Raw genomic sequence first — 17703 nt, 5'->3', positions numbered from 1 at the left:
AATCAGTGAAAATGCAAAGAACATTATAAACTGTAGAACATGGCCACCTCAAAGTTGAATGAGGATGTAAGGCTTATTTGAAAGATGTTATAGTGACACTCTTCTAGATTACTTATGGACTCAGTTAAAAAACAGGATATGGATTTCAGCTCCAACTCTGCCCCTTTCTCAGTATAATAATGAGATATTATTTTTCCTGGATCCTCTTACTCTGCATGAATTTTATCTTGATGCATATGCCAAAGAGAGACAAAGAATCTCTTTCTTAGATCAGAAGGATCCAGCATGTAACTTTGTAGTGGGCAACATATCTTCTCTTCTAAAGGGGCACTCAAAAGAGCACCTGTTGGCTTTTAAAGACCACCTAACAGCCTAGTGCACAGGGGCTGTCTCTGCTGGTTCCCTGGGGGATGAGGTCAGGGGCTTCTCTACCACAGGAGCAGCTGTAGCCCTGCCCCAAAGCAGGAATACACTTGGTTCTGTTATTTTAAGATTATCTGGGGGGTAGGGGCTAGGCCAGCCCAGGCTTGGCTCATGTGATACCTGGGGATGTGGTGGCAGGGCCCTGGGGAACAAAACACCCAGATAGGGGGTTAGAAGCATGTCATCACTACATAGGTAAAAACACTCTTGCAGAAGTGACAAGTCTGTCTGTTGCAATATGGGGAAAGAAACAGGGTTCAAGATGCATGTGTGTTGTAACAGAGAGATTCAACGTGACTGTATAAAAGGTGACTTCCTTTCCTATCTAGGTGTGGTTCAGTATCCGTTCAATGAGGTAGCAAGCTGTTTCTTACGTGCCTCACCCATTAGAGTGTAAGGTCCATGCAGGGCAAGCACCATAATGCTTATCTTCCCCATCTCTGTATCTCCTGATCCTAGCGCAGGCCTTGATACAGAGAAAGGGCTGGATAAGTATGCTTATTGGTAAATAAGTGCAGGGAGTGGCGGGGGAGGGGAGCCAGTCTGCTTGAGAGCCTGGGCCTCAGGTGCTGGGAGCTGGGCTTCAGCCTCCAGGCTCAGCCCAACTCTCTGGCCAGCCTCCCTTCCCCAGGGCACCCTCACCTCGGCAGACTGGCCTGTGGTCGCTCCAGGCCGCAAACATGTCGCTCACTTTCATACAGGTGATCCGCTTGGACCCTTGCAGGTCATAGCCCTCGTTGCAGGTGAACTGGACGCTGGATCCTAACCTGGGAGACAAAGTGTGTCTGTGAGCTCCATCCCTGGGCCTGCCAAGCCCCGCCCCAAGGCCTTCCTGGTTCCACAAAGAAGCCGCACATGTTATTTTTCCTTCTGGCCCTTAATCTCTGCTCCACTGTTTTATCACTAAAAATCTCCATTGGAAGGAACATCTGCTCTTCATCTTCTTTTTTCGGACTGTTTAATGGTTTTAGGATTGAGTTAAAAGGTGACTTTGTGAGCAAAACAGCGATCCTCTGAGATAAGCACCAGTTAGGGCAGCTAAGCGTGGGTGGATGATACCCATAAACTTTAAGGAAAATGGTCTCTTAGATTATTGCAGGCGCAAGTTGCCTTCTGGCGTGTCATTACTGAGATGGCAGCCCTTTGTGCCCTGGGTACATAGGTTTTCCGGATAACATTGGCAGTCTACAGTTCTCTCCCCCCACTAAAGCATGGGCACTATGCCAAGGACTGAACCAGGAGAGAATGTCAAAGCCATAGCTCTTCTCCAGGAAGTGTCTGTTCCTATATCCATGCCATCCTCTCCATTTCCACCTGCAGGAAGGCCAGCCCCTGTCTTCCTCCCAGCCAGGCCACCCCACCCTTCTTGCAATCAGAAAATTCCCAAATAGATCTTACCTGAAATCCGAGCCTAGTCTTTTGCCCCTTTCGGGTATGCCAGGGTCTGGACACATATTATGTCCTTGGGACACACCAACCTGAGTTACTACAAGGCAAAAAAAAAAAAAACAAAAACAAAAAACAGCACACACAGAGATGGACAGTCACAGGGAGGCACCAGCTGGGGCAATGTCTCAGGGTGGGAGGTGGAGGCAGAGACAGAATGAGGCCCTGCTTTGTTGGGGCTGTGTGGGGTGGCCGGAGTCTACTGGCCTGGGGTTTCTTGGATGTGCAAGATAGGAGGCTGCTTTTGACAAATTCCTTTGTGAGCTAAGTCATCATGAGTGTGTGGGCTCAGAGACAGGCCCTCCATGCCAACCACCACCTGCTTCCCTCGTCCCACACCAGCAGCCAGAGGTGGACCATCCACAGCCCCTGGTGACCTCCCCCCACCACGCCTATGCTTCAGATCTAGGGTGGAGACTCTAGATGAAATGAGCCCCCCACCTCAGCCCCAGATGGAGAAATGACTCAAAGAAAGTTAAATAAAAGGTGGGTGCATGATCAGAAACGGTAAAGAATGTAAGAGAAAGCTGCAGTCAAAGTTCAAAGCTGGGACTTTAGCTCAAACACAGACATTTCTTCTGAGAAACCTCTTCCCATCAGATACTTCTCGAGCCAGAGTAAGCAGTCACCAGAGCATCCCCTACCCAGTGCCACCCATCAAGGGCACTGGGCAGAGATGGCACCTGTGATGGTTCTGGTAGGTGGTGCAATGCTCTGACACTTGCCAGCGCCAGAGTCCTATTTACAAAAACCATATGCACAGTTGTCTTGGCTAGAGGAGAAGCTTGGTCAGGGGGCAGCGGATACACACACAGTAGGGAGGGTAGGCAACCCTTTGGCCCCTGCCTGTTCCTTTTCGTCGGGATGCTGGTACTGAGGAGGCTGGATTCCTGGCTTTGAGGATGACCAGGAGCTGGAGCCAGGCACACAGCCTGGTCGGAGGAGTTCCACTCAAAGCCTCACCAATCCCATGACCCCAACAGCAACCTCTAGACAAGGGTTCCAGGGCATCTGGACAGCATTCGGCATTTTCCAACTTTGCACATGTCCTTCCCATCCCATTCAATGTCCCATAAGGTGAACAAAGCACTCCATTACTCACTCACCCACTTGCTCACATAGGTACACAACAAGCATTCATTGAGCACCTACTGTGTACAAGGCTTTATTTGGATACCATGGAAATGCGAAAGGTAGTCAGATAAGACCACTGTCCTCAAGGAGTTTCCAGTTGAGTGAGGACATAAACCATGGAAGCGGACTATGGGACCATAGTGGGGAGGGATGAAGGATGCACCTGCATGTGAGGCTGCCTGGAAGAGGTGGCATCGAACATGGACCTTCTGAGCTAATAGGATTTAGACACACGGCAACAGAGATGACAAAGATAGACAGGCACGAGGAGTGAGGTGGAAACCTGGAAAGAGAATGCGTGTTATGCAGTGTGACCAGAGTAGGAGGGAAGGTGAAGAGTGACAAGGAAGAGTGGATGGTGAGGTTTCAGAGATCAGACTTTTACGGGGTTTGAATCTGATCCTGAAAATGATGGGGAGCCACTGGAGAGTTCTGGTGGGGAGAAGGCATGGTGAGACCCGCTGGCTCAAGGGTGGGCCAGTTACCTAGAGATGAGTTAGGAAATTTTGTGATTATTCAGGCTGAGGACAACAAGAGCCTGGAGTGAGGCTAGACATGAGACAGCAGGAATGGATGTGGCAAAGAAAGAATCCCTGGGACTCACAGGGGACCTAGGGCATGAGGAGAAGGAGCAGGGCATTTCCAGGATTTCCAGGGCCTGGGTACCTGTGAGGATGCAGGTGGTTTCATAGAAGTAAGGAAGGTGGGGACCCCTTTTTAGACTCACTGAGGGAGTCTACAGTTAGAGGCCTGAAGTAGACTGTGTTTAAACCTCCAGGTAGCCCAGGCTATGGCTGGCCATGGAACCTGAGGATTTGGACAGACTGTGTGCTCAAGCCAGACACAGGTATCCTCTTGGTTGTGCGCAGTGCACGTTACCCCTACCCCTACTTGTCTCTTACCCCCATCCCCCTCCTTGCCAAGCCTCTACCTCCAAAGCTTTCACATCCTGAGCCGTTCCCACCAGTCCAGACGCCTCAGGCTGGGAAAGTAAGATGGAAGTGCCATTCCCGAAGCAGAGGAAGCTCCTCCTTCCTGGAAGCCTCAGTTTTTTGCAAGTAATGGAACGGAGATAACTAGGGGGTCCTCTAAGGCACCCAGAAGGTGGGAAGGAGGAGGAAGCCTGAGCTGTATTTGCTGCCTTATCTGTGGTAAGCCAGGTCCCCCTAGAGCTTCACAGCGATCCGTCCCTATTGCAGACTTCCCAGCTAAGCACCCACCTTCTTTAGATTCTGTCTAGTCAACCCTGTGACCCACGAGTCATACCCATCCCAAAGTCTCTGCTGACCATTTCATGGGAACCACACAGCCCCCTTGCAGCACGTGAAGAACATATAGCGGTTCCCTTTCCCCTTCTCTTGCCCTCTCATTCAGTATTGACATCACCCAGGAAGCAGAACGAACAGAAGTCTGCCCCATCAGGACGGGGCTGGACTCAAGAGGCGAGACCATGGCAAAGCCCACCCACCAAGCCACAAGCCCCTGACAGACAGAGCAGACCCTACCACCTCCCCTTTCCTCAGCCAGCCCCAGGTGAAACCCAGGCACCATCCAGAAAGTCACAAACCCAACGGTGACGCGGCTCATACCCAGCCAGTGCCCCCTTCCAGGGAGGACTGAGCAGGGGATGGTGGTCCCACGAGGATCTTCAAGCTTCCCCAGGAAACAAGCAAACTTAAATCTCAGCGATCAGTTTACTGTCTGAATTATGGAGGCAAGAAGTGTCTCTCCCTTTCTTCTTCTTTTTTTTTAATTCCAGCCTTCTCTGCCTACTCAAAACCAGCTGCTTGTGTTTACAGCATTGCTTTCCTGTTGGCTACTGAGGGACAGGAATGGGGAGTAATCCTTACTCTACTTTGGGAGGGCCACTATGGTGAGGGAGAAGCCGCAATGTGCTCAGGAAGGCACCACCTTCTACCCAACGCAGGGAGTCACAGGTGGGTGGGTGGTCAGAACTGATGGCAAGGTAGAGAGTTGGGTCCACTCTCCCCGTGAACTTCAGGACAGCTGTCCACAGGGAATTTGGGCAGAACACAGGAGGCCAGCCACCTGTAGACATGTGGCTACCTGGGTCGGAGGCAGCTGGAGTCACACACCCATTCTTTCTGAGGAACTCTTAGAATGGAGGCTAATATCTTCTCAATAGAGATATATATATTTATTTTGCAAAGAGCATTTGCATTCTTTCATTAGAACAGGGTTTCTCTTTATCTTCCTGAGGGAGTTTTTGGCATCTTCTTAGTCGGCTTAATGAAAACCCTGCATCCTGTCTCCAGAAAAATGCACCCAGAGCATCACATGTACTTTTTTGGCTAGTCCATGGGCCTCCTGAAGTCCTAGGTCAACAAGACCCATCTTAGATCTGGCAACACTCTTGGGAGGAAGGCAGGGTAGGATTTTGCATCCCCATTCTACAGATGTGAAAACTGAAACATTAGTGTCTGGGGTAACATGCTCCCTGAGGACACAATTGGGATAAATATTTGATCTCCCAAGTCAGGGCCATTTCCTTAAGTTTGCCTGTGGCTCCAGGGCAAACTGTGAAATTAAACTGTGCCTACCTCAGTTCATTGGGTCTCCTGTGGCTACAGAAAGAAAAAGCCTGTGAGGGTCAGGGCCATGGCTTCAGCCCTCTGCAGATTCCTGGCCTGACCCTGGGCTCTCCTAGCACCCTGTCCTTTCCCCTAAACCCCCAGTCAAGCACAGAAGAAGGCTCTTCTGGTGCCCTCTGCCATCCAGTCCCCGAGGGTAGTGACTGGAGATGCCAGTTCCTGGCTGTACCCAACAGCCTGTGGCAACTGTCTCCACTCAGACAACTTCAAAGACCACAGACAATCCCCAACCCAGGCTCAGTTCAGTTGGAGCCTGAGACCAAAGTGCCTCTTCCCCTGATGTTCTCCTGGCCACACACATCGGCACAGAGCTCGGAAACCACCGGTGCCACTCTATGCCCTTCTCTCCTCAATAAGTACTTCTAGCATCTCCAGGAAAGTGAGCACATGGAGGTGAGATGGAAGGGGAGGAATGGGGAGGGTGGGAGGAGCAAGTCAGGGACAGGAAGACAAGCAGGGAGAGAAGAGGCGGGAGCAGAAGGATGAGAAGAACGATGGAGCAGAAAGTGGCAAGAGGAGAAAAAGTGGAGGGAGAGAGGACCAGAGATGCAGGAGAAGGGCAAGGGGAGGGAAGGAGAAGGAAAACCAGGTCAGTCATTTGGAGGACCAAGGAAGGCTCCCTACCACTCGGCCCAGAAGGAAAGTGGAAGGTTTCTGGAAAAACCTCCCCTGCTTTTAAGCCCAGTCTTGTGGAGGTGCCCAGAACCTTCCCCAGCCCTTCCTGGGCTACAGCTCAAAAGCCCCTTAGCACAGGCCCTGATCAGATGTTTCTGGGACCCACATTCCAGACCATTCCCCAGAACTAGACCCCTATTAACCTTACAAACACTGGTAGCAGGAACATGTTCTGAAAGATGTCATCCTCCCCATGTCCAAGAAGAGAGCCCCCAGTGCCTCCCCATCGACCCGAGGCAGGACCCACCCCCACACTGCCCCAGTCCTCTCTTTGCCCAGCCAGGTCCAGGGGCCCTTGGAGGAGGTTACTAGGCATTCCCCTGCCTCCCTTTCCCAATCTGGCTTTGGGAGCTGGAACTGGGGCCCTGCAGCCCCCAAGATCCCAGCCCAAGGTTACTGACTCCTAAAAGAGGAGCCAAAGGAGGACTGTCTTAGCAGGTGGAAGTGATTCAAAAGGAAAATAAAGAGAGAAATGTAGCAGTAATGACTCCCTGGACTGCAGTTCAAATGGGAAGTGAGGGAGAAAGAGGACAAGGAGGAAATTGGGATGAGGAGGAGGAGAAGGCAAAGGGCAGGCCCCAGGGCTGCTCTCTGGCCTCTGGGTCAGTGTGTCCAAGCGCAGAGCCCAGGATGGAGGAAGCAGGGTTGAAGGAAAGTCATTCCAGCATCATCTGGCTTCCCCACGGTTTAGTGTCTGCACGTGTGACCTCAAGCAAGAGGCCCGGCAGGCGGGCTGGCGGGCAGACACTTACACACAGACGTCTTCTGGCTGTTGTCTTTGCTGGGCATCAGCTTCACACCTCGAGACTTCAACTCAATTTGCTTCTTGACTAGAGAGGAGGTAAGAGGAAAAACAATGTGAGTTGTTGCCTGTGACCAGGGATAAGAGTCCCTCTAGAAGGATCCCCTCTTGTGCCTTGGAACATTCCATGGTGGGTCAAAGCCAGGAACTTCTGGGCTGGGACATTCCAAGGGTAGTGGTCAAGTGCAATAGGACCTCAGACATGAAGGAAAAGTTACTATCAAGGCTGGCCCTCTGAGGGAGGCCAAAAATATGGTCTCCTACTGGGTGGGCTCTGAGAGGCTCTGGTACTCCCCCGGTGGCCTCTCACAGATGTCTGAGATTTCACTAGAACTACTGAATTCAACCTGCTCCTCAGCAAACTTTTCATGAGCGTCTACGTGTGCAGCCTTGCAGCCCACCTCTGCTTCTCTACAGCTTTTTCTCTACCTCAATTCTGAGTCAGCCCTGACAGGGTATGGTAGATCAGAATATGGGCCCAAATTGTCGCTACTCATTGTATTCTCACCATTTGCAATGTGATTTTTTAGCTCCCTCCATTATAGAGGTGCAGTACATTCCCCCACTCCTTGACTTTGGGTTTGGCCTTGTGACTTGCTTTGGCCATGGGAAATTTGGAGGCCTTGATGTGTTCAAAGGCATAAAAGCACTTGCCAGATTAGGCTTGGCCTCTTGCATCTCTGCCATCATTGTGAGACAACATAGCTGCTCCCAGGAGGATAAGAGACACATGGGGGAAGAGGTAATTAGCCAAGCCAAGCCCAGCCTACATAAGCCAACCTCTTACAGGCAGGGGAAGCTGAATCCTGGAGGTCACTGGGAGATGGGGCCTGACTCAAGTGGGTGCCTGATGGATCAGATCTGGCTTTGACCCTGTCACTAAGTCCAGCCTAGCCCTCAGTTCATCAGAACTTTGCCAAATAGCACACAAAAGGTGCCAGAGCCAGAACTCCGTAATTCCAAAGGCCATTCCTCCGTACCCATCAGCCGCCTTTGGTCTGACCACCCCTGTTACCCAAGGCATTCTCTTGGCCTCTAACAGCTTCACCCTGTCTCTGGTTATATGCCTTGGAGCAGCTGTTTAATCCCAGCTACCCACGGTGCCATCTTCCAGCTGGCCCCGCCTGCTGACTTAGCCCTGCTCAGATTGATACCCAGCAGTGGTGACAACAACTGTAACTGGGCACTTCATACGTGCCAGGTCCAGGGTGCTTTACAAGTTCTTTACTTAAATCAGCGTCCTTGACTCCTCTTTCTCAAACCCACACACAATCCATCAGAAAATCCTTCCAAATATATCCCAAAGGCAACCACCTCTCACAACTTCCATTGTCTATCATCCTGATTCAAGTCCGAGATACCTTTCCCCTCATGACTGTGGCCTCCCATTTTCCACCCTTATCCCTATATAGTCTGTCCTTAGCACAAGAACCAGAGGGATCCTATTAAAACATAAGTCAAACCATATTATATCTCTGCTCAAAACTCATCAGTGGCAACCCATCTCTTCTAGAGTAAAAGTCCTTAAGATGGCCTGCAAGACCAATCTGTTCTCCCCATGACCTCTCTGACTCTATATTTGGCCTCGATTGCTCTTCTCCAGCCTCATGGGCCTCTCTGATGTGCCTACAATATGCCAGGCATGCTTCTGCTTCAGCCTGCCAATTCCCCAAAAGGCTTTCCCTCAGGTATCTCTACGACTTGCTCCCCTTTTCCCTTAAGTGTTTGTGCAAACACCATTTCTTCACTGAGGCCTTCCCTGACCACTCCATTAAAATGACACCTGCAACCCCAGCTCTCCCTGCCTCCTTCCCAACGTTATCTTCCCAATTTTCTAACATACTATACCATTTATGTAGTTATTTTTGTCACTCCACATTGCAATGTAAGCTCTACAAAGGCACGGATTTTTATTCATGGGTGTATCCTCAACGCCTAGAATCATTTCATTTGGTCCTTATACTTTCAACAACCTTGACAGGTAGTTATTATTCCTACTCAATAGATAATCAAATCAGAGTTCAAAGTGGTTTAGGTGACTTGCTGTAAGTCACACAGCCAGGAAACAGCTGTGTTCTTCACTGAGCCTCAGCCTCTTTTCTTGTGATCTGCACCCAAAGCAATCTCAGGGAAACTGTAAACCTTCTCCAGGATCTGCTCCCAAGCTCAGGCTCTGAAAACTCAGGTATTTGCTCTGGACTTGAGGTAACAGGCCATCCCCCAAATCAAAGCTCACAGTAATCAGATATGCAAGGAAGGCTGCCTCCCAGTCCCCCAAATCTGGCTACATGAAAAACTTCCCCAAGGGTTTGTTCCCTGGCAGGCAAGTCACTGTGTAATCTGAATGCCTGATAAAATTCAGTTATTACCACGGAGTCATAGCCTCCCAACATCCATTCAAACTGTTTTTATAAATGTGCATTACTCTCCATGTGTATCCAGCAGGAAAATTTCCAATGAACACTAACATGGACACATGATCAAACAGAGGGCATTAGTAGGGAAACATACATTATTCAAGCCTAGCTAATACAGTGCGGCAGGGGGATAGCCCTCTGATTCACTATCCCTGGGAGAACAGGAGCAGTTCCAGCACCGCAACAACAATTTGAGCCTGATAGCCCTGGTACCCCAGCATCAGGGCAGCAGTGGGTGAGGGGTCTCTATGACCCGGTGCAGCCCATTTGTGGTCAGGTCTGTGGAGATGGCTCAGGGCACCTGGCCAAGTGGGAGGTGAAGAAAGGGTCTTCATCGTCTCCTTGTCTCTGGCTCTAGTGTTGCTAGAGGAAGGGGAATGAGGAAGGGGACCAGAGCACCACAGAGGCCATTCCCAGGGGCAAAGCTGCTTGGATTTTCCATGTAGGGGCTGATGTGGGCACTGTGAGATATGCGTGGCCATGAGGGGAGGCGATGCTAAGAGGGAGCCTCCCCTTCCTCTCTTCTCACGGTTGCATTGAGGAAAAGTCTCCTGCTCCTTGCCTCTCTCAAGGGCCCAGAAAGAATCCTTCTGATTTCTGTGTCCACCCTCTCCACTCATTCCTCCCCAAGGAAAGACTGCCTAACCTAATGGATCTGTGCTTAATATTCACTGGGCTGCTTCTAGTAATGGATGATGTCATCATGCAATGCAAGCTTGAGCTAACTTCTGTTCTTCCTCTTTTACTTCCTGCTACTTAGCATAGGATGGAGTTTGTCAAGGTGATGAGAACTGAGTGAGAAGGAACATGAAAAGCTGCAGGGAGCTCCATAATGTACATATGAACTTGGTGATTACCGCTTTGAGCTGGGTCTGAGAGGTTATATTACCAGTGTTGCCTGTAGACACCACATGGTCATCAGATGCATGTTAGAATCCACAGATAGAATCTTTGTCCTCATCATGTTAGCCCAGGGAAATACAGGGGTCACAGCTCTTTGGGCAAGGGTTCCGCATACCAACAACACAAACTCTAAAAAATGCATATTCAGGCCCAGCTGACTGATGGTAGAACCTACAGTTGGCACACACCATATGGGAGCTGATTGACGGGTCATGTAAGATCCTTCACTGAGCGGTAAGCACTAGGCAAGATCCACATCACCAGGAACATTAGCATTTTTTTTTAGATTAAATTTACTTTTATTTACAGTCTCTTCAAATAACTTTCCTTTTTTTATTATTATACTTAAAGTTCAGGGTACATGTGCACAACATGCAGTTTTGTTACATATACATACATGTGCCATGTCGGTGTGCTGCACCCATTAACTCATCATTTAACATTAGGTATATCTGGAGGAGCCAAGGTGGCCGAATAGGAACAGCTCCAGTCTACAGCTCCCAGCGTGAGCGACGCAGAAGACGGGTGATTTCTGCATTTCCATCTGAGGTACTGGGTTCATCTCACTAGGGAGTGCCAGACAGTGGGCGCAGGACAGTGGGTGGAGCGCACCGTGCGTGAGCCAAAGCAGGGCGAGGCATTGCCTCACTCGGGAAGTGCAAGGGATCAGGGAGTTCCCTTTCATGGTCAAGGAAAGGGGTGACAGACGGCACCTGGAAAATCGGGTCACTCCCACCCGAATACTGCGCTTTTCCAACGGGCTTAGGAAATGGCACACCAGGAGATTATATTCTGCACCTGGCTCAGAGGGTCCTATGCCCACGGAGTCTCGCTGATTGCTAGCACAGCAGTCTGAGATCAAACTGCAAGGCAGCAGCAAGGTGGGGGGAGGGGCGCCAGCCATTGCGCAGGCTTGAGTAGGTAAACAAAGTAGCCGGGAAGCTCGAACTGGGTGGAGCCCACCACTGCTCAAGGAGGCTTGCCTGCCTCTGTAGGCTCCACCTCTGGGGGCAGGGCACAGACAAACAAAAAGACAGCAGTAACCTCTGCAGACTTAAACGCCCCCGTCTGACAGCTTTGAAGAGAGCAGTGGTTCTCCCAGCACGCAGCTGGAGATCTGAGAATGGGCAGACTGCCTCCTCAAGTGGGTCCCTGACCCTTGACCCCCGAGCAGCCTAACTGGGAGGCACCCCCCAGTAGGGGCAGACTGACACCTCACACAGCCGGGTACTCCTCTGAGACAAAACTTCCAGAGGAATAATCAGACAGCAGCATTCGTGGTTCACGAAAATCTGCTGTTCTGCAGACACCGCTGCTGATACCCAGGCAAACAGGGTCTGGAGTGGACCTCTAGCAAACTCCAACAGACTTGCAGCTGAGGGTCCTGTCTGTTAGAAGGAAAGCTAACAAACAGAAAGGACATCCACACCAAAAACCTATCTGTACATCACCATCATCAAAGACCAAAAGTAGATAAAACCACAAAGATGGGGAAAAAACAGAGCAGAAAAACTGGAAACTCTAAAAAGCAGAGTGCCTCTCCTCCTCCAAAGGAACGCAGTTCCTCACCAGCAATGGAACAAAGCTGAATGGAGAATGACTTTGACGAATTGAGAGAAGAAGGCTTCAGATGATCAAACTACTCTGAGCTACAAGAGGAAATTCAAACCAAAGGCAAATAAGTTGAAAACTTTGAAAAAAATTTAGAAGAATGTATAACTAGAATAACCAATACAGAGAAGTGCTTAAAGGAGCTGATGGAGCTGAAAGCCAAGGCTCGAGAACTACGTGAAGAGTGCAGAAGCCTCAGGAGCTGAAGCGATCAACTGGAAGAAAGGGTATCAGTGATGGAAGATGAAATGAATGAAATGAAGCGAGAAGGGAAGTTTAGAGAAAAAAGAATAAAAAGAAACGAACAAAGCTTCCAAGAAATATGGGACTATGTGAAAAGACCAAATCTACGTCTGATTGGTGTACCTGAAAGTGATGGGGAGAATGGAACCAAGTTGGAAAACACCCTGCAGGATACTATCCAGGAGAACTTCCCCAATCTAGCAAGGCAGGCCAACATTCAGATTCAGGAAATACAGAGAACGCCACAAAGATACTCCTCGAGAAGAGCAACTCCAAGACACATAATTGTCAGATTCACCAAAGTTGAAATGAAGGAAAAAATGTTAAGGGCAGCCAGAGAGAAAGGTCGGGTTACCCACAAAGGGAAGCTCATCAGAGTAACAGCAGATTTCTCGGCAGAAACTCTACAAGTCAGAAGAAATTGGGGGCCAATATTCAACATTCTTAAAGAAAAGAATTTTCAACCCAGAATTTCATATCCAGCCAAACTAAGCTTCATAAGTGAAGGAGAAATAAAATGCCTTACAAACAAGCAAATGCTGAGAGATTTTGTCACCACCAGGCCTGCCCTAAAAGAGCTGCTGAAGGAAGCACTAAACATGGAAAGGAACAAATGGTACCAGCCGCTGCAAAATCATGCCAAAATGTAAAGACCATCAAACTAGGAAGAAACTGCATCAACTAACGAGCAAAATAACCAGCTAACATCATAATGACAGGATCAAATTCACACATAACAATATTAACTTTAAATGTAAATGGACTAAATGCTCCAATTAAAAGACATCGACTGGTAAATTGGATAAAGAGTCAAGACCCATCAGTCTGCTGTATTCAGGAAACCCATCTCACGTGCAGAGACACACATAGGCTCAAAATAAAAGGATGGAGGAAGATCTACCAAGCAAATGGAAAACAAAAAAAGGCAGGGGTTGCAATCCTAGTCTCTGATAATACAGACTTTAAACCAATAAAGATCAAAAGAGACAAAGAAGGCTATTACATAATGGTAAAGGGATCAATTCAACAAGAAGAGCTAACTATCTTAAATATATATGCACCCAATACAGGAGCACCCAGATTCATAAAGCAAGTCCTGAGTGACCTACAAAGAGACTTAGACTCCCACACAATAATAATGGGAGATTTTAACACCCCACTGTCAACATTAGACAAATCAACGAGACAGAAAGTTAACAAGGATATCCAGGAGTTGAATTCAGCTCTGCACCAAGCAGACCTAATAGACATCTACAGAACTCTCCACCCCAAATCAACAGAATATACATTTTTTTCAGCACCACACCACACCTATTCCAAAATTGACCACATAGTTGGAAGTAAAGCACTCCTCAGCAAATGTAAAAGAACGGAAATTATAACAAACTGTCTCTCAGAACACAGTGCAATCAAACTAGAGCTCGGGATTCAGAAACTGACTCAAAACCGCTCAACTACATGGAAACTGAACAACCTGCTCCTGAATGTCTACTGGGTACATAACGAAATGAAGGCAGAAATAAAGATGTTCTTTGAAACCAAGAAGAACAAAGACACAACATACCAGAATCTCTGGGACACATTCAAAGCAGTGTGTAGAGGGAAATTTATAGCACTAAATGCCCACAAGAGAAAGCAGGAAAGATCCAAAATTGACACCTTAACATCACAATTAAAAGAACTAGAGAAGCAAGAGCAAACACATTCAAAAGCTAGCAGAAGGCAAGAAATAACTAAAATCAGAGCAGAACTGTAGGAAATAGAGACACAAAAAACCCTTCGAAAAATTAATGAATCCAGGAGCTGGTTTTTTGAAAGGATCAACAAAATTGATAGACCGCTAGCAAGACTAATAAAGAAGAAAAGAGAGAAGAATCAAATAGACGCAATAAAAAATGATAAAGGGGATATCACTACCGATCCCACAGAAATACAAACTACCATCAGAGAATACTACAAACATTTCTACGCAAATAAACTAGAAAATCTAGAAGAAATGGATAAATTCCTCGACATATACACTCTCCCAAGACTAAACCAGGAAGAAGTTGAATCTCTGAATAGACCAATAACAGGATCTGAAATTGTGGCAATAATCAATAGCTTACCAACCAAAAAGAGTCCAGGACCAGATGGATTCACAGCCGAATTCTACCAGAGGTACAAGGAGGAACTGGTACCATTCCTTCTGAAACTATTCCAATCAATAGAAAAAGAGGGAATCCTCCCTAACTCATTTTATGAGGCCAGCATCATCCTGATACCAAAGCCGGGCAGAGACACAATCAAAAAAGAGAATTTTAGAACAATATCCTTGATGAACATTGGTGCAAAAATCCTCAATAAAATACTGGCAAACAGAATCCAGCAGCACATCAAAAAGCTTATCCACCATGATCAAGTGGGCTTCATCCCTGGGATGCAAGGCTGGTTCAATATATGCAAATCAATAAATGTAATCCAGCATATAAACAGAACCAAAGACAAAAACCAGATGATTATCTCAATAGGGGCAGAAAAGGCCTTTGACAAAATTCAACAACTCTTCATGCTAAAAACTCTCAATAAATTAGGTATTGATGGGACGTATCACAAAATAATAAGAGCTATCTATGACAAACCCAAAGCCAATATCATACTGAATGGGCAAAAACTGGAAGCATTCCCTTTGAAAACTGGCACAAGACAGGGATGCCCTCTCTCACCACTCCTATTCAACATACTGTTGGAAGTTCTGGCCAGGGCAATCAGGCAGGAGAAGGAAATAAAGGGTATTCAATTAGGAAAAGAGGAAGTCAAATTATCCCTGTTTGCAGACAACATGATTGTATATCTAGAAAACCCCATTGTCTCAGCCCAAAATCTCCTTAAGCTGATAAGGAGCTTCAGCAGTCTCAGGATACAAAATCAATGTACAAAAATCACAAGCATTCTTATACACTAATAACAGACAAACAGAGAGCCAAATCATGAGTGAACTCCCATTCACAATTGCTTCAAAGAGAATAAAATACCTAGGAATCCAACTTACAGGGGACGTGAAGGACCTCTTCAAGGAGAACTACAAACCACTGCTCAAGGAAATAAAAGAGGATACAACCAAATGGAAGAACATTCCATGCTCATGGGTAGGAAGAATCAATATCGTGAAAATGGCCATACTGCCCAAGGTAATTTATAGATTCAATGCCATCCCCATCAAGCTACCAAGGACTTTCTTCACAGAATTGGAAAAAACTACTTTAAAGTTCATATGGAACCAAAAAAGAGCCCGCATCGCCAAGTCAATCCTAAGCCCAAAGAACAAAGCCGGAGGCATCACACTACCTGACTTCAAACTATACTACAAGGCTACAGTAACCAAAACAGCATGGTACTGGTACCAAAACAGAGATATAGATCAATGGAACAGAACAGAGCCCTCAGAAATAATGCCGCATATTTACAACTATCTGATCTTTGACAAACCTGAGAAAAACAAGCAATGGGGAAAGGATTCCCTATTTAATAAATGGTGCTGGGAAAACTGGCTAGCCATATGTAGAAAGCTGAAACTGGATCCCTTCCTTACACCTTACACAAAAATCAATTCAAGATGGATTAAAGACTTAAACGTTAGACCTAAAACCATAAAAACCCTAGAAGAAAACCTAGGCATTACCATTCAGGACATAGGCATGGGCAAGGACTTCATGTCTAAAACACCAAAAGCAATGGGAACAAAAGCCAAAATTGACAAATGGGATCTAATTAAACTAAAGAGCTTCTGCACAGCAAAAGAAACTACCATCAGAGTGAACAGCAACCTACAGAATGGGAGAAAATTTTCGCAACCTACTTATCTGACAAAGGGCTAATATCCAGAATCTACAACGAACTCAAACAAATTTACAAGAAAAAAAAAAGAAAACCCATCAAAAAGTGGGCAAAGGACATGAACAGACACTTCTCAAAAGAAGACATTTATGCAGCCAAAAAACACATGAAAAAATGCTCATCATCACTGGCCATCAGAGAAATGCAAATCAAAACCACAATGAGATACCATCTCACACCAGTTAGAATGGCGATCATTAAAAAGTCAGGAAACAACAGGTGTTGGAGAGGATGTGGAGAAATAGGAACACTTTTACACTGTTGGTGGGACTGTAAACTAGTTCAACCATTGTGGAAGTCAGTGTGGCGATTCCTCAGGGATCTAGAACTAGAAATACCATTTGACTCAGCCATCCCATTACTGGGTATATACCCAAAGGACTATAAATCATGCTGCTATAAAGACACATGCACACGTATGTTTATTGCGGCATTATTCACAATAGCAAAGACTTGGAAACAACCCAAATGTCCAACAATGATAGACTGGATTAAGAAAATGTGGCACATATACACCATGGAATACTATGCAGCCATAAAAAATGATGAGTTCATGTCCTTTGTAGAGACATGGATGAAATTGGAAACCATCATTCTCAGTAAACTATCGCAAGAACAAAAAACCAAACACCGCATATTCTCACTCATAGGTGGGAATTGAACAATGAGATCACATGGACACAGGAAGGGGAACATCACACTCTGGGGACTGTTGTGGGGTGGGGGGAGGGGGGAGGGATAGCACTGGGAGATATACCTAATGCTAGATGATGAGTTAGTGGGTGCAGCACACCAGCATGGCACATGCATACATATGTAACTAACCTGCACAATGTGCACATGTACCCTAAAACTTAAAGTATAATAATAATAAAATAAATAAATAAAAAAACAAAAAAAACACAAAAATACATTTCAAAAAAAAAAAGGACTTCTCTGCATTGGTTATTCTAGTTAGCCATTTGTCTAATCTTTTTTCAAGGTTTTTAACTTCTTTGCCATGGGTTCGAACTTCATCCTTTAGCTCATCGTAGTTTAATCATCTGAAGCCTTCTTCTCTCAACTCGTCAAAGTTATTCTCTGTCCAGCTTCGTTCCGTTGCTGGTGAGGAGCTGTGTTCCTTTGGAGGAGGAGAGGAGCTCTGATTTTTAGAATTTTCAGTTTTTCTGCTCTGTTTTTTCCCCATCTTTGTGGTTTTATCTACCTTTGGTCTTTGATGATGGTGACATACAGATGGGGTTTTGGTGTGGATGTCCTTTGTGTTTGTTAGTTTTCCTTCTAACAGTCAGGACCCTCAGCTGCAGGTGTGTTGGTGTTTGCCGGAGGTCCACTCCAGACCCTGTTTGCCTGGGTATCAGCAGCGGAGGCTGCAGAACAGCAGATATTGGTGAACAGCAAATGTTGCTGCCTGATCGTTCCTCTGGAAGTTTTGTCTCAGAGGATTACCCAGCTGTGTGAGGTGTCAGTCTGCCCCTACTGGGGGGTGCCTCCCAGTTAGGCTACTCGGGGGTCAGGTTCCCACTTGAGGAGGCAGTCTGCCCGCTCTCAGATCTTGAGCTGC

At 47.0% G+C, this 17703-nt stretch overlaps 1 protein-coding gene across 5 annotated transcripts in view; it reads right to left on the bottom strand.

Moving 5' to 3' along the window:
- CSMD2 (CUB and Sushi multiple domains 2) overlaps window positions 1-17703 on the bottom strand; it is a 643557-nt gene that overhangs the window by 304515 nt on the left and 321339 nt on the right. For 4 of the 5 annotated variants that reach the window (XM_063782964.1, XM_016958727.4, XM_016958733.4 and 1 more), the window contains exons 7-9: window positions 7043-7120; window positions 1822-1909; window positions 1066-1190 (exon numbers count right to left, since the gene is read on the bottom strand). In XM_063782964.1, coding sequence (XP_063639034.1) covers window positions 1066-1190; window positions 1822-1909; window positions 7043-7120 — 291 coding nt within the window. The remainder of the gene's footprint in view (window positions 1-1065; window positions 1191-1821; window positions 1910-7042; window positions 7121-17703) is intronic. The other variant, XM_016958744.4, reaches the window with a different exon arrangement.

This window comes from Pan troglodytes, chromosome 1 (genome assembly GCF_028858775.2).
Source record: "Pan troglodytes isolate AG18354 chromosome 1, NHGRI_mPanTro3-v2.0_pri, whole genome shotgun sequence".
In the NCBI taxonomy this organism is placed as follows: Eukaryota; Metazoa; Chordata; class Mammalia; order Primates; family Hominidae; genus Pan; species Pan troglodytes.
Note: the sequence above shows the minus strand (reverse complement) of the source record. Positions and strands in the feature narration are given on the sequence as shown.